This window comes from Branchiostoma belcheri, unplaced genomic scaffold (assembly GCF_001625305.1).
Source record: "Branchiostoma belcheri isolate BF01 breed outbred unplaced genomic scaffold, Haploidv18h27 scaffold190, whole genome shotgun sequence".
NCBI classification, from domain to species: Eukaryota; Metazoa; Chordata; class Leptocardii; order Amphioxiformes; family Branchiostomatidae; genus Branchiostoma; species Branchiostoma belcheri.
Genome location: NW_017803380.1, coordinates 243043 through 259219, shown reverse-complemented (window position 1 = coordinate 259219; position 16177 = coordinate 243043). Strand labels below are relative to the sequence as shown.

Genomic DNA, 16177 nt, shown 5'->3' with positions numbered 1-16177 from the left:
AAAGTACCCTTACAGCCAGGTAAAGCATATTATTTCGCAAACAACTATTCGACAAACCTCAAAGCGGCGGCTCTTAAGAAGTCGATCTTGGGTTGATATTGAAAATTTTGTTTCTGGATCCTTTTTTTGTCAAATCATAACCACAGCAGCTTTGTTTTCCTTTTGGTTCGGCGGAAAAGTGACTTTGATCTCTGGCAGTCATCCCATGGAAACCCATACGAAAGATTAAAAAAAAAGGTGCCCTAAAAAGTGTCCACTGTTCAAAAATCCAGGGGTGATCTTGAAAATTAGTAATGTGTAAATAGATAGTTGCTCATCAATTTTCTGCCTTAACATCTAAATTTTCCTTTTGACAGTTTTCCCATTGGAATCCGACAAAACTTAAGGTGGGCATCATTGCCATCATCCCCACACATGGGTCTGCATGGAGGGGCACTACTCAGGCACTGGATTATAACTTGTTCAGCCCCTTGTTAATCTGTAACACTACATTTTACGAATTTTGATTGATTTTTTAAAAATAAAAATGTGCTCTTTTAGAAAAAGACAATGGCCTCTGCTCTTAGGACTGCTTTTAAACACAGTACACAGAACACAGAAAAAGTTGCGTATACATGTATTGCATATGTTATTCTAACGTTATGTTGTTTTTTATGTTTACCGAAGGAATGAAAACATATTTTTGCTGAGTTTCTTCCTCCTCTTCTTCTTCTCCAAACAGTAATCTATGCTGCTAGAAAATTGACTCTGAAAGTCCACGAAATTGTATTGGATGCGTTGGTCACAAACTACTGGAGTTGTGACTCCTTGTAAAAACATAACGGCATTATTTGTGTTTCTTCAGGTGTTGTGATGATGCTACACCTTTGTAACTGGGTCCACGTCTACGGCATAGTTCCGTCCACCAGGGACAAAACCAACCTGAGGTATTACTACAATGAGCGGCCCGCTGTGACGCACGGAGTCCACTCTTTCGGCCAGGAACGGCAGTACATCCGGACATTGTCACTCACCTCTGATCAGGACATGGACGATACAGGTATAGCGCTGTTACAAGGACTGGCCACGGTCCACTGTGATTCACATGAACTACATTAGCCATGCTACATATTACATATATACTCCGGTTATACAGCGATAATGAGTGTCAATCACAATTAAGAGTGTAACCAATGAGAGGACGGCAATTAGACGTTCGACCAATCAGAGAGAGTGTTTGTATGTCTTGTCATATATTTGCAGTTTTATGTAAATTACAACGGAAGATCACGGGACTTAAAGGGTTATTGCCCTGCCCTGAGGTGTACATGGTGAAATAATCCCTAGTCAGGTGCGATAACCACCGAATAAACCACCAAGTGAGTGTAGCGAACGGTGGTTTATGGCCAGGGATTATTTAACCATATACACCGAGGATAAGGCGTGGCGTTAACGTTGTTACCATATAGCCTATCCAACTGACACGCCTCCAGATCCGCCTGCGATATCTCTTCTAGGGGAACTGAGGTACTTCCTCGCCCGTCTTGGAAAAAAAAATGTCGGTTTCGCGCAGGTGCAGTGATTCCTAAGTGCGGACGTGCTGATATTTCCTAAGGACTGTGACACGTGACTCCTGGTGGCGGCTGGAACACCTCTGCCGGCTCCTGCCCGGCATCAAACGTCAGGAAAGTGTTGTTTGCGGCGTTGACAAGTAAAGCACGCGGCAAACCTGCAGTCAAAAACATCATAAAACACGCACAAATAACCTTACAGCTCGTTTAAAGTTAAAACTTTTGGTCCAACACAAAAGAGTTCTCTCGCTTAAAGCTTTCGACCAGAGTGACTGGTCGAAATCTCTAGGTGAGAGAATTTTTGTGTTGGACCAAAAGTTTTAATTTTAAACATGTAACTACCAACACATGAACTTTCATGATAGTAAACTGGTGGCTGTTGTTCATACATTGTACCTAAAACAAGTAATACTTACTTACTCACCCGTTGCATTGTGGAAGAAATAATCGAGGGCAAAGAGGAAGAATTCGCTCCGGAAATGTCCAACGCGGACTCCACTTATGACGTCATTTCCGATGAACTGAATGTTCGTCACAAGAGGACTTTGCGGAAACATCCCGACCAGTCGGCTGAAAAATACGTACAGGTATGAAACGGAGCAAAACGACGCCTACCGCGACCCATTGGAAATGCAGACGCGCGATTCATGTCCAAGTTTTTCTTTTCTATCTTCAATAGAACTTATTTTACGAGTTTCTTCCAGACTATTGGATGTTATCAACATTTCTGAATTCGCATATTTTTGAGATTCATAAATTTCATAGATTGCAACCTCCGCAGACTCCATATCTAATGCGATAGGGCGAAAAAAGGCGGGGCCCCCCCAAAAAAACAAGGTTCCTACATCTTCGAACTTTTACACCATATAGCTTGCTACATAAGAAATGATACCCATTTTGTGCATTTGCTAAGTTTACTGCCAACTATTACAACATCCATTTCTCTCTGAAAAATTAAAATTCTCAATCAGGGTACAAATGGTTTTGATTCAGTGAACATTTAAAATGAATGAAATGCATCACTACATCAAAGTAAAAGATCTAGACAAACAATAAATCAGAGCTTTGTCTTGTCTCCTCTCTTCACATATATATCTACCATCCACGTTCTGGCCTGGCAACAGACATCTTTGCCCATTTTTGTCATGTTGACCACTGTCAGGGGGCAACAAAAGTTCCCCCCCCCCGCCCAAAATTAGGCGAAAATTGAATACGCGCGCAGATGTCAAAAAAAAAAATTACTTTTTTATTTATTTATTTATCAAGTTTTACCACGTACAATATGCACTGTGGATGGCATGGCGAAACAGGTGTTTCTGACATGAAACACCTTTTCAAAGCCGCCATACCAATATACTTGCTGTGGCCTTAGGAAAATGGGCAAAGATGTCTGCCGCCATGCCAGAAACTGGATGGCAGATAATAATGAAGAGAGGAGACAAGAAAAGGCTCTAATTTAATGTTTTGTTTCTTACTTTGATGCAGTAATATGTGATGCTGGCTGTGTATATGTGATGTTCCTACTGAATCAAAACCATTTGTACAATGATTGAATCAAAATTTGAAAATGTAGGAACCTTGTTTTTTTCGGTCCGCCTTGTTTTTTTCGCCCGCTCGCATTAGATTTGGAGTTTGTGGAGGATGTCATCCATAAAATTTACTTGTTGTGGCCTTACCTTTGTTTACAAGTGACCCCTCCCTCTGGAGACGGGTACAGACTGTACATGACTCCCTCCTCGTACCGCATGATGAAGCTATACAGGGGTGGGCCCAGTTCTGCGCACGCGTAATCGATACCATTCCGTGGCAGTCGTTGATTGGTCAAACTCGACTCAAATTTGATGTCTTCAAACTTAGCGATGTAGTTGGAAGAGTGGTAGTGAACATCTGAAAAATAAAAGAATTGTGTCCATATCCATACCCAATAATATCGATATAAAAATCCTAGAATATATTAAAAACCAGATTTGCATAATTGTCGCATAATTATGTCAAGCGTCACTTAGGCTACCTACATACCAAAATTCACGAGGATCCGTCCATCGGTTCTTGAGTTATCCTCTATTGAATATTTTAAAAGAAACGCCCCTGCAGTTCCTGAGCAAGGCGCTAGGGGGCCCAAATCTACGTCACTTCTTCCCCAGCAAAAGATTTACCTTCATCCAAATGTCGTGATCCTAGCACGTCCAGATCATGAGATATTAAAACCGGAAGTTCAGCTGCATGCAGTATCATAAGAAGCCGCTAGGGGGTCCAAAATCTAATTATTGCGAGGTCTCATCAAGACCTACCTACGTACCAAATGTGAAGTTAATCTATTTAAGCCTTCTCAAGTTATCGTGTTTACACACAGACGAACGCCCCTTGAAAACATAACCTTCTTGGCGAAGGTAACAATTAAATTTAGTAGGTTACCTAACCTTGGGATGGTATTCCATAGCTGTCTAACCTGGTTGCTCTGACGTCATCATCCACGTACCATCCCGCGGTGATGAACTCTCGCGAGGTTTCCATCATGACGCAAGTCTATACAACATGAATAATGTCAACATTCTGTGATAAAGAAGACTTTCAAAATTAGGCCACAACAAGTAAATTTTATGGATGACATCCTCCGCAGACTCCACATCTAATGCGATAGGGCGAAAAAAAGGCTAGAAAAAAAACAAACTTCCTACCTTTTCAAATTTTGACATTATAAACTTTAATATTTAGCTTGTTAAACAAGAAATGATATCTACATTGTGCTGAGTTTACTGCATATGAGCAGTAGTACAACATTCATTTCTCACCGAAACAACTTTGAAAAATAATTGTACAAATCATTGTACAACTGGTTTTGATTTTATATAATAGTGAGAACGCCACATATAAACAGCCATTATCACATATAAAAGGAATGAAATACAACACTGCATCAAAGTAAAAGAAACCATAAAATCAGAGCCTTGTCTTGTATCCTCTCTTCATACTCATCTGCCATCCATGTTCCAGCATGGCAACAGACATCTTTGCCCATTTTCGGCATGTTGACCACTGTCAGAGGGCAAAATTTTTTTTTTTTCAAAATCAGGCGAAAATTAATGCGCCCGCCGATCGCGACGTCATCCATAAAAATTACTTGCTGTGGTCATACACAGCTAACAAGACATGACCTTGCTATAAAATAGATGATTAATTAGTATTGTGGAAGGAAAGATACCCAACCAACAACAGGGCATGCGCATTCCCACATCCAGGAAGAGACTGAATCGCTGAACCGGGCAAGCGGCCAGGACATACAGGTGACAGGTGTCTGCAACTGCGGAGAGGACGTCAAGACCATCCAGCACCTGATGCACAGCTGCAGGGATGGACCCACCTGCACGGACTGAGACCTCAGAGAGGTCCTGAAACTGTAGCCTCCATAGCATGCCAAAAATTGGGGATTTTGGTGTCTTCGGGGGCTTTTATGTGTTTTTTTCTGATTGCATATAACAATATTATCATAGCCGGCCTGATTGAATTACCCCCGTTTTTTTTAGAACTGGGCTAATCAGAAAACAGCCGAAGACCACCAAACCCCCAGTTCTATAACTTAGTATAAGCCTGCTACGGAGGCTACTGAAACTGGCTGGAGAACTGTACTGCAGAAACAAACCTTGTAGTTCTTGGGCCATTTCGGCTGCACGACTGTGGTAACCTCTCTGTGAAACAGGCAGAGAAAATAGAACAAACCAAAGGCAGCGACAGACGACATCCCTCCTGACCAAAACGCCGCCATTTTGAAAACTGTGCTCCCCTAGGCTATACGTTAGACGTACCTTCGACGCAATGATTTAATAAGTAAATGATTGACAGGCGATTAGACGAGTTTGATAACCGATCTCGAGAACACAATGAAACCGTCTCCCCCTCAGTCAAAGGCCTTGTTCATATGAAACCACCCGAAACGCGATTCGGGTAACTCGCATTCTTCACATCTGGTCCACGTGCCATACATTCCTTTCAAACCGTACCCGATCACGATTCTCCGAAACTGCATTCATTGTTATTTGACGAAAACACGCAAGGTAGCGTGTTATTAATGTAAGAGGTCAACGACCTGCTTGCTGATGCCCCCCTCCCAGCGTATCTCGGCCGAATGCCGATGTGGTCCCGCCAGAGGCGGTGAAGCTTGTCCTAGAACATTATTTGACCATTACTGCCATTTAAGTTGCTGCCACGTAAAATTTGGTATTGCATAAAAAAATATCACCTCGTATTCCATGACAAGGTGAAGTCACATTTGAAATCACATTGCGTTCAGACGCAAATCGCGATGCGGGGAAAACCGATTCGAAACCACCTCTAGAAGTGGCTTGGGATCGAGGCGCTTTCAATGTGATTTGAAGCGTTCAGATGGGGCCGCTTGAAACCGGCTTGGGGGAAACCACATGTAAAGCGCCTTCACTGACTTCATATGAACAGGGCCAAAAGCGTGTACGGAGATCACACACTAAAATGAATGTCTGTATACTTTTAGGCGCTTGCACTCAAGTGATTATGACGTACATGTAGGTAACTTCAACTCACTACTATCATAAGTACGCCATTTTGGATGGTTTCACCTGGACGTTACACTGAGGTCACATCCTAGAATTCTTGCAAACTGCACACAATACTGCACCATTAGGCTCCTCCCTGAGACGTCGCCAAAAACGCACACAGACGCAAATAGTCATAAAACCGCAAAACCTTTATGGTATGTTGGAGCGTAATATACGTTCAACAGTTACTTAACTTAACAGTTACAATAGATGAAATGCAAAAGTATAAAACATAGCTATATAGTATATTGTAACACGCATATATAGATACAATATGATCCAACCTATCTACAACGTTACACACGTAAAATAACATGTAGATTGTTTGTAAATGTCATAAAGACTTTTGTACAAGAAAAGAGGCACTTTGGTTGTTTGCACATCATGATTATTGGATTGTGTATCCATTATCCTTGGTTATAGCCTCATCTGCCTCACTTTGTAAATGACATTTGGTACTGCTGCAGTTGCAAAAGATATCACAAGATGTCTCTTTTAATCATAATACCTGCATGACTTATAATCAGCGTGACCCTGACATGCTAAGGTCACATTTCCAAACCGGGTCCCGGCCGGGCTGTTTGCATGTCCGAAAAATAAACAATTCATAGCAACAATCTACATGATTAGTTTTAAAAACTTCTTTGTGTCTTTCTTTGTCTTATCCTCCCTGGAAACTGTCCGGCTGGGTTGGGAATTGTGACCTAAGGCCACACCAATTTAAGTTGTTGGTTCTTGGATTTTTTTAAAAATAGGAATTAACAGGGCGAAAAAAAACCTGGTCTAGGCATCCTATTATAGCCCCAAATGCTACGATAAGAGCCATGAAGTCAACACAGAAGGCTGGGTTGATATTTAAACAATGAATTTTGAACTTTTAGCATTTTTTAGTTGATTCAGAACCAGAATCTTTTTTTTTTTTTTCAAATCAGAAAAAACGAAGAGGCAAATCTGTGAACCAACAAATTAAATTGGTGTGGCCTAAGCATTAGGAATGTTAATCCCATAGCAACGATAGTCAGATCTGAATAAAACTGCTAGTTTTCTTTGGAAGTCTTCAATTCGGCGGTGTATTTCATGACGCCCCAGCAAATTTTGTAAAACCAGTAGTAATTCAATATATTGAACAAACTAACTCCACCAAAGTAACACACATGTATGCAGAGTGGAAGGTCCCAAAACTGGGGGTCAACCAAGGCCAGATGCAGGAAGCGCAGAGAGCCAATCGTGGTGAAGATACACCTCGCGAGAAAGAACGTGACCAACATGGCGAGACCGTTCCAAATGTACGCCGTCGTCTTCTCGTAACCAACGACTTTCAACATCATCCTGAGAAAAACAAACAAACATAGAAACTAGGTTATTAACTTCTTGTTCATTTCTTTGCAACAAATTTAGTGGGAGACTTGCTTAAGTATAAATTAATGCAGTGTGATGTACATGTATCTAATCTATAACATAGTTCATGATTTTGTGGAGTCTTCTACGATTTTACTTGTATATAGGTTGTCCCTGCCTATACGTTGATTTGTAGGTTGTTGCTACTAGCTATATATATAGTACGTAATACTTTTTATTACGCCTTACTTTGCAGCTATCATACAATGTCCCAATACATGTACATGTACATACCATGTGCATGTAAATGCATTCCGTTTTTGTTACTATTGCTACTAGGAAAACATTCCATTAGATATAATATCATTGAGATTATATTGTTATATGTATGAGAATAATTGACAATAATAATAAACAGGACACTCATGTCAACTACATCTACAACAAAGCTAGCCAGCGGTTATTTATCCTACGTAGACTGAAGCATTTCCACATTGCAAAGGATGACCTTGTCACTGTGTACATTTCTTACTTAGGCCACACCGTCTTAATCTTATGGATGACATCCGCATGCGCATTGATTTTCGCCTGTTTTAAAAAAAAAAGAAAGAGCACGTCCTCCATCCTCCTGCCTTACCTCATGTTGACAAAAGGGTTGGATAGTTCCATCATCAACACGATATTGGCACAGTACATCAGGCAAGGATAATACTGTAGGGAAATACATGGATACATGGATCACAGTTCTAGATACCCAGGGGAACAAATTTGTACAAAGTCAAGAATCGTTACACTAAGATTAAAAAAAAATCTGTAAAAAAATATTGCCACGATTTACAGACTGCAATGGAATTTTACATGCATAGTGAAATTATAGTAATTAAGGCAGAGGTCAGCGGTAAATAAAAGTGTTAACTAACTCACCATGGCGACACACCCGGTGTAAGTGGAGAAGAAATGGTGCAGGATGGAGGACATCTGGCCGATGTGGTGTGATAACATAAGAACCAGCGCTGGGAAAAGTGAAAAAAAAAAAAAGAAACAAAAATATTATATCTCACATTACGTGACACACTTCGAAACAGGCAAACTACATGTATATGAAAAAGTGACAACTATCTGTATCTGTATCTGTATAGCCGGTATAACCGCCTTTTGGCGTAACACACCAGCTTCTATCATGATGACAATGTAAGAAAAACAGAAAGGTAATATTTGCAAAGCAAATGCATAATGGTTTTCAATTCACATGGTCTAGCTCAAACATGTTCATGAACTAGTACACGTACAATGTCATGTATATCATAACAAGCACCTCCAGCTCTGCCCTGCTACATAATGCAGCGTGCAAAATACCTGGTTGCCCAGGGCAACCAAATTTTACTTGGGGCAACCTATTTTTGAACCTAGGTAGCCCAGTGTGCTACCTGAATTTTAAGAATGCCCCCCCCCAAAACAAAATCATACCCACTTGGCTTGCATGACTGTATCTGGCAGATGCTTTTTAATTTTAGGTATTAATGGCTATTACTAGTATCAGTTAACTAAAGGCTGTTAGAAATATTGTCAAAGGGTTATGTATGTAACATCACTTAATTTGAGGATAAGTAGTAACTTATAGGTGGCCGGGCAACGTGGTCCAAAAAAGTATTTTGTACACTGATAATGTAACCATAGGGTGTCTGCTACAGCACTAGTTACCATGGTGACACATGTCAGGTCATTGACATAAGTGTTTGGAGAAGAAGAAGAAGAAACTGTGCAAAAACGATATGTATAATTTCTTCTGTGAAAGTAGACATAAAAATATCAATACGGGATGGAAAGACGACTCTCTTAGATTAGTTTAGTTCAGAACAATTTCTATATTCACTTTGCAAATAAGACGTGTTCTTACCAGCAGTGACATACCCAGTGTAGATAGCCAGGGTGTGACGCACCAGAGGAGAGTCATGCCTAAAGTGGATCAACATGCCCCAGAAAATAAAACATTTCAATCAACATTTTCACTTATACAAAGTAGGATAAAATATCTGCTTGTATGATTACAATGAGATGCAGCTTGGTAGACAGTCCTATTTGTTAGTTTTGTTCAAAGCAAATTGAAGATGAATTTCACTTTGTCATGGAATGCTCTCTATGGATATCATGTTTACATAGCTTTTCACATATCTCAAATCAAGTACAATAGACTTTAAGACTTGATACTTGACAGACAAATTTGAATGTATCTTTAGGAACTACAAGTACCACAATGTATAAATAGGTAAAAAACTGCTTTGTTATTAGAAAAAACACAGAAACTCATGATTTGCCCCACTCGATTGTAACCCATATCAAAGTCTTACTAGTATGCTAGCCCATAGTGTTTTTAGTATTTAAGATGCTTTGCTTATACTATACCTCTATATTGTACCATGTTCAATAGTTGTTACCATACGATTGTATTGAAATACAATTGTCATGAAATAAAGTTCTACTTTTTCAGAACACACAAGTGAAAGTGACGTACACTATCACTTCAGTTTTCAAATTCCATGACAAGCAAGACTGTAGAATTTTGTAAAAGAAATCCACAACTGTCTTACAAATATATTGCTACTGTCTTAAACCTATCATAGGACGAATGTGGCTAGATTTTTCTTAATTACTTCATAGGTCACCACAAAACAATTAGGCTCATGAGAGCCACTCAAAATGTTTTGGGTTACAGTACAGCCAGTGAGGACAGATGTTTGTTGACCTTAGACTTGAAAAGTTTAAGGTTATACTCATAAAAGTCATAAGGGAAACAATCACGTGGTAGCTTATTCCAAATTGATGTTGTTCTGGGAAAGAAGCTTTCAGCGTGGAACTTCCTCCTATTAAAGATGTGGAGAATGGAGGAAGAAAGGGTGATTTGCTTCAGTGGAAGTGGCAAGACGTGTCCTTGCTGAGAATGTTTGAAGTGGGGGCACTATAGCTTAAAGCAAATGAAGTTCCACGGAGCATTTACCGTGGAAGTAGCGATAAAATAACACAAGGCTTGCAACATTACGCCTATGTGAGAGTGGTTGTAGATCTCTACTAGTACTACTTGTAGCAGAGCAGCTATTATCTTAAGACAATGACACGTACCAGATGACATCATAAGGTATTTGGTCGGAGAAGAGGTAGATGTACCACGCCCTCAGTCCCACAGTGGTCGCCATGCAGAAAGACAGAAAACTGGAAGATAAAAATCACACCTCTGTGAGATATTCAGAGTTGTTTTATCCAATATATACATTTTGTGGTGGTGCCACCTCGTGTGGGCTGTATAATGTCATGCAAGAACAAATTTATAGCAGACAAACTACGTAATTTATGTTTCCAGAGTTTCAAAAAGAGAGGAGAAAGGGCAACTAACAGTAGATGATAGGTAGTACTAGTATATAGTATTGCTGTAATGTAAGTATAGATTCCTAGCACTAATACTGTAGCTTTAGAATATAGCGTTCCAGTATGCAATACTCGTGTTTTGCATACTGCATGTCCTCTTGTGTATTTAGCCCATCTGGGCAAGAACATGCAATAAAGATTCATATCATATCATTGTAACACAGTTATATTAATTTTCGAAAGGTGAAATAATTGCACAAATATGTTGCAAATTAGAAATAAATAACATTCATGTGCAGATTTTCTTGTAATCAAAAATAGATATTTCAACTTTTGGTGCAAAAATGTAACATAATGCCCCCTTAAAGCTATCAAGAGAGGGCGTCCTTTAATTTTGGGCACTTCCTGACTTGGTGGATTTTTACCTTCATGAAAAATGGAGGTATTGTTTTTGTGAAAATGTGAAAATTCTGTGATTCCTTATTGGTAAATGATGATTATTTTATACCTTGTGACAAGTGTAAGTTACTCAAAGGTTAACATCACATAATGCATATATTATGCTAATGTAGAGGTCATTTGCATAATTAATGAGAACATGTTAAAATGAAGACTTAGTGGAGGAGAGTAATTTTACACGCAAAATATTGTAATTTGAATTTAGAAAACCATTAATTAAACTAGACTATGGTAATTACGACCTTATTTACATAGTCCATGGGACAAATAAAAAATACAGTTACCAAAACTCATATATTTCATGGAGGTATGAGGTCACAGCATGCAAAAATCACTGGTTACCCAGTTGCCCCTGGCTACCAAATTTTACTTGGGGCATTCCTATTTTTGAACCTAGGTAGCCCAGTACTAGTGTGCTACCTGAATTTTAAGAATGCCCCCCCCCAAAAAAAAAATCATGCCCACTTGGCTTGCACCACTGTATCTGGCAGATGCTTTTTAATTTTAAGTATTAATGGCTATTACCAGTATCGGTTAACTAAAGGCTGTTAGAAATATTGTCAAAGGCTTATGTATGTAAACATTACTTAATTTGAGGAAAGTAATTTTACGTTATAGGTGGGGCAACCTAAAATTCTGATGGGCAACCTAATTTTTGCCATCGGTTGCCCACTGGGCAACGTGGTTCAAAAAAGTATTTTGTATACTGGTTCAGGTCTTTGAATTCTTTTTACTCACGCGTCTCTGACAATCAGCTTCTTGACTTCCGGTAGAGATGGGTAAGGTTTGAAGAGTCGCGGCAGGAGTGCGGGAGAGACCACCAGGAATATGATGAGAGACAGCAGGAAGGAGTAGGTAGTGGTGAGGAGGTATGTCAACTCTAGCGCCATCTGGTGACTTGTTCAATTCCTGCAGGTGGGAGAGTGAAGTAGCATGTTTCTAAGTTTTTAAAAAATCTGTCTATCATTAAGAGCGTTCACATTTATACTGTTGTAATGAATTCAATACACTGGCTAAAATACTAAATAATGATAACCCGTCAACATTAAAGCTGCATTATGTTATATCATTAGGCCATGGTAAGTAATTTACATGGATGATATCATGCTTTATGCTGCAAGATTAAACTGTAATTTCCAACACAAGAAATTGGACTCACCCAAATTTTCGACTGCGTGATGTCACAGAAGCGTTGGATTGTTCATTCCTTGACAAAGACTGGAGTTGAACAGTCGAAAATTTGGGTGAGTCCAATTTGTTGTGTTAAAAATTACAGTTTGATCTTTTATCTTGCAGCATAATGACTTCTACCAACACAGATGAACTTTCAAGATATGAATCATTGATATCATGTTTTATTGTCCAAATTCTTGTTTAACAATGTTTACCGGTATGATCTCAAGATTTGGAAAAGTAGGAATCTTAAGCTTGTTTTTTTAACTTCCTTGTTTTTTCCACAGTGACTATTGAATTAAAAGTCTGCAACCCTTTAGGACTATACAAAAAGTCAAATAACTTTATTAAGTTGAATCAATGCAACCTTACTTTATTGCAAACAAGAGTTTCACAACCTAAAACTTTCCCTTCCAGTGGACGAATTATACATTTTTACTCATTGAATTTGCAAATTAGAGCCTCATTTCCATGGTTTAAATCAGTTTTATATTCTCCACCCAATGACAGCTTTATCTTAACGAAAAAAAAGGTATTCTAGCACTTCCTCCTAAATTATGCAAATGAGGTTAAGATTTGAATAGATTATGTTTATTGAGTTCACCTTCACTTAACTTCCAAATGCAGCAAGTATGAAATTCCCAGCTGTGCTAGCTATAAAATATAGCAATTTGCCATTAATTATGCAAATTAGGTCTTCATTTACATAATCTATATCTTCAGATGTTTCTCTCATTCTGAATTATATATGTCACAAGTGTTTCATGGTCCTATTACTGAAGAAAGCAGAGCTATAGAATTTACTGATTGATTATGCGAATTTTAAATAAAAGTTTAATATTTAACAATTTAATAAAAATTGTCATCTACTAGTAATTCTGTCAAGCAATTCACTTCAGCTACCTACATACCAAAAATCACGACAATCCGTCAACCGGTTCTTGAGTTATCCTCCTTCGAAGATTTTTCAACAAATGCTCCTGCAGTTTCAGAACAAACAGTGCTACTAGTAGTGGGCCCAAGCTTAAGAGCTATCTACCACCAAAAAATCATGACCCCAGCAAGTAGCATGTCCAGTCAGAAGGTATCAAAACCAGAAGTTCCACTGCAGTACTATAACAAGCTGCTGGGGACCTAAAATCAAATCATTTCGAGGTCACGAGACCTACCCACCAAAATCAAGGCACTCCATTGAAACCTTCTCGAGTTACTTCAGGGCTCGAAATACAGGGTACTAAAATTGGAGTTGTGTACCTAATTTTTTTCTGTGCACCCATATATTTCTGTAGGAATTTTTTTTACATTTAGAAATATAATATACCGAATATTCTTGGTCTCTAAGTATCAGAAAAATAATCAAATCTTTGTTGTAGTACTTGTTTAAGATTTTAACGTTAGCTCTCATTTTACTTTCAAGTTCAGAAGAGGAGCAGTAAGACCGGCAATTTAGATTTTGTTTTATATGGTGCACCCAAAATATTTTTTGTGCACCTGCCAATTTTTTTAGGTTGGGTGCACCGGTGCAGTCCTATTCCCAAAAATGAATTTCAAGCCCTGTACTTAGTATCTTGTTTACAAACACACACAGATCTAGAGACACACGAACGCCACTGAAAACATAACCTTAGGTAAGGTAATGATCATGAAACATAGGTTCGATACCACTAACGTAATGAAACATAGGTGCGATACCACTAAGCAACGTTAGTAAATAGCCATGTGTCTTATGTTGACATGTTACCCTGAGGCCACGTCTTGCCACACCCACATAAAGACGTTCCAAAAACAACCATATTTCTGAACCTCCTTGGTTCGTCATTCACACTATTACGTAACATTAGGTAACTCAAGAACGTAAGACAACTACCACAATAATAGGACTGGGAAAACTATATGTGCTAATGCCTGCGAGTGAAGATATAAATTCTTACTGACCTGTTGTGTATGAATAAACAGACCGAAGGCGAAGATACCGGAAGAAAAGCGGGCTAAGAAAAGGGTTGATAACTCTTGGAGGAAGTTAGCTCCGAACTACGGTCGTCTCCAGAAGTCATGTAGCAGTTTTGTAGTGAAATGTCGGCTATTGACGCATGGAGAGTGGTTAGTTTGTAGACGTTACTAGCTGGGCGTAGTTAAGCGAAGCGTGTGTGATCTAATACTCGTAAGTAACCATGTCTGTCACTTTGACCCCGACTAGAGAAACCATACAACACTGGGCAAGGGGTGAGTTGTCAACTTTACAGAAATATCCACATATCTAATTCAGAAACCACTAAAATTAAACTATTCGTGTATTTGAGTTACTGTGTACACTGCTACATGTGATAGTTTTGGGTACTAGTAACGTTAGTAACGTTAACGTTACATTCTGTAGACTATTAAATTTGTCCTGTTCCTCCTTTAAAATGGTCTCGTCCAATGCGGAACATTTCTTCCGGGGGGAAAGTCCAAAAACTGTGTTGCGGGGCTAGCCGTGGTGTTATCAAATAACCTTTCGGGCCACACCGTCTTAATTTTATGGATGACATCCTCTGAAGACCCCCAAACTAGTGCGCGCGGGCGTATAAAAAAATCCGGCCAAAAAGGCGTCATTTATAATAATATAACATGTAGTTTAAATTTTTTGGAGAGGATTTGCCCTAATTGTGTTAGATACACTATATATAGGGATATAAATCAATCAATCAATCAATCTTTATTGCGCAACAATTGCAATTGATACAATGTATGGCAAGTGTTTAAATCAAAAGATAACAACAATACTAACATCTACTTCTAGATACCTTATTCTAACGCTACCCTATAATTGTGAGTGATGAATTATACAATATATATGGAACATGGATACAATGTTAACATCAGTTCAAGGTGTCACAGATGATGTTGTTTCTTTTCTGAAGAGCAGAGGATATGAATTGGCCTATATACAAGGATATTGGTTCAGGACATGACATCAGTAAATTAAAAGTATCTGAGCTTGTCTTAGGTAAGGTAATGTTTGAGTTACGTGAAATCATATTCATAAGTGTCAACCTTTCTTCAGTATACATGGGACAAGATAATAAAAAGTGAAATTCATCTTCAACAGTATGTTTACATGTAGGACAGCGTCTCTGAGTGGCTGGTACATTCTTATAACGACCTTTTTCTATTTCTAAACAATGTGCACTGATAAATAGAGTTGGCCTTTTTAACCGGTTATAACTTGGTGTGTACTGCATGTATCTTTATGATATTTGGTAGGTAGGTTGGGACAACAAAGGTCAAGGTCATTTATAGGTAATCTAGCTGCTTTGTACGGTACTGCAGCGGCGTACATGGATATAATAACTGATGGACCCCCCCCCAAAAAAAAATGGCTTACTTTCATTTCTTATTTATATACATAGTGTGTGTTTTTAAAAGCAACAATTTGACGATGGAAGATTTGATATTTGAAAGAATAGAATTTCAGGGAAGTATGTCCGTACACAAAATCGTCTTCAGTTGTGCAGATTAAGCTTAGTTTCAAGTTCCACACGCAAAAAAGGAACTCACCATAAATATTTGGTCGATCTCGTCAACCTTCGTCATATATGTGTGATTCACAAGTTAAATCTCTGTATAAGTCGGAAGCGTGATGACGTCAGGAGTTTAAAAGTGGCGGGAAGACGGAATCTCCCACCGTCACGGTTCAGGGCCAAGGGAGGGTTAGTGGGGCCTGTAGATGTAAATTGCCTCCTTCACTCA

General features: G+C 38.9%; 2 protein-coding genes across 2 annotated transcripts in view; one reads left to right on the top strand and one right to left on the bottom strand.

The window, feature by feature from the left end:
• The window catches only part of LOC109468081 (beta-galactoside alpha-2,6-sialyltransferase 2-like), a 3315-nt gene extending 2193 nt beyond the window's left edge, over positions 1 to 1122 (top strand). The window contains exon 3 of the mRNA XM_019766320.1: positions 839 to 1122. Coding sequence (XP_019621879.1) covers positions 839 to 1098 — 260 coding nt within the window. The 3' untranslated portion in view covers positions 1099 to 1122. The remainder of the gene's footprint in view (positions 1 to 838) is intronic.
• Positions 1123 to 1589: 467 nt separating this feature from the next.
• LOC109468073 (transmembrane protein 56-like) lies at positions 1590 to 14600 on the bottom strand. Its single transcript, XM_019766305.1, has 11 exons — positions 14384 to 14600; positions 12014 to 12184; positions 10574 to 10663; positions 9354 to 9412; positions 8381 to 8469; positions 8094 to 8167; positions 7273 to 7447; positions 3971 to 4076; positions 3227 to 3437; positions 1975 to 2120; positions 1590 to 1708 (listed from the first exon to the last, which is right to left on the bottom strand). The coding sequence occupies exons 2-11, from the start codon at positions 12163 to 12165 to the stop codon at positions 1590 to 1592; spliced, it is 1221 nt and encodes a 406-aa protein (XP_019621864.1). The 5' UTR covers positions 12166 to 12184; positions 14384 to 14600.
• Between the last annotated feature and the right edge of the window lie 1577 nt (positions 14601 to 16177).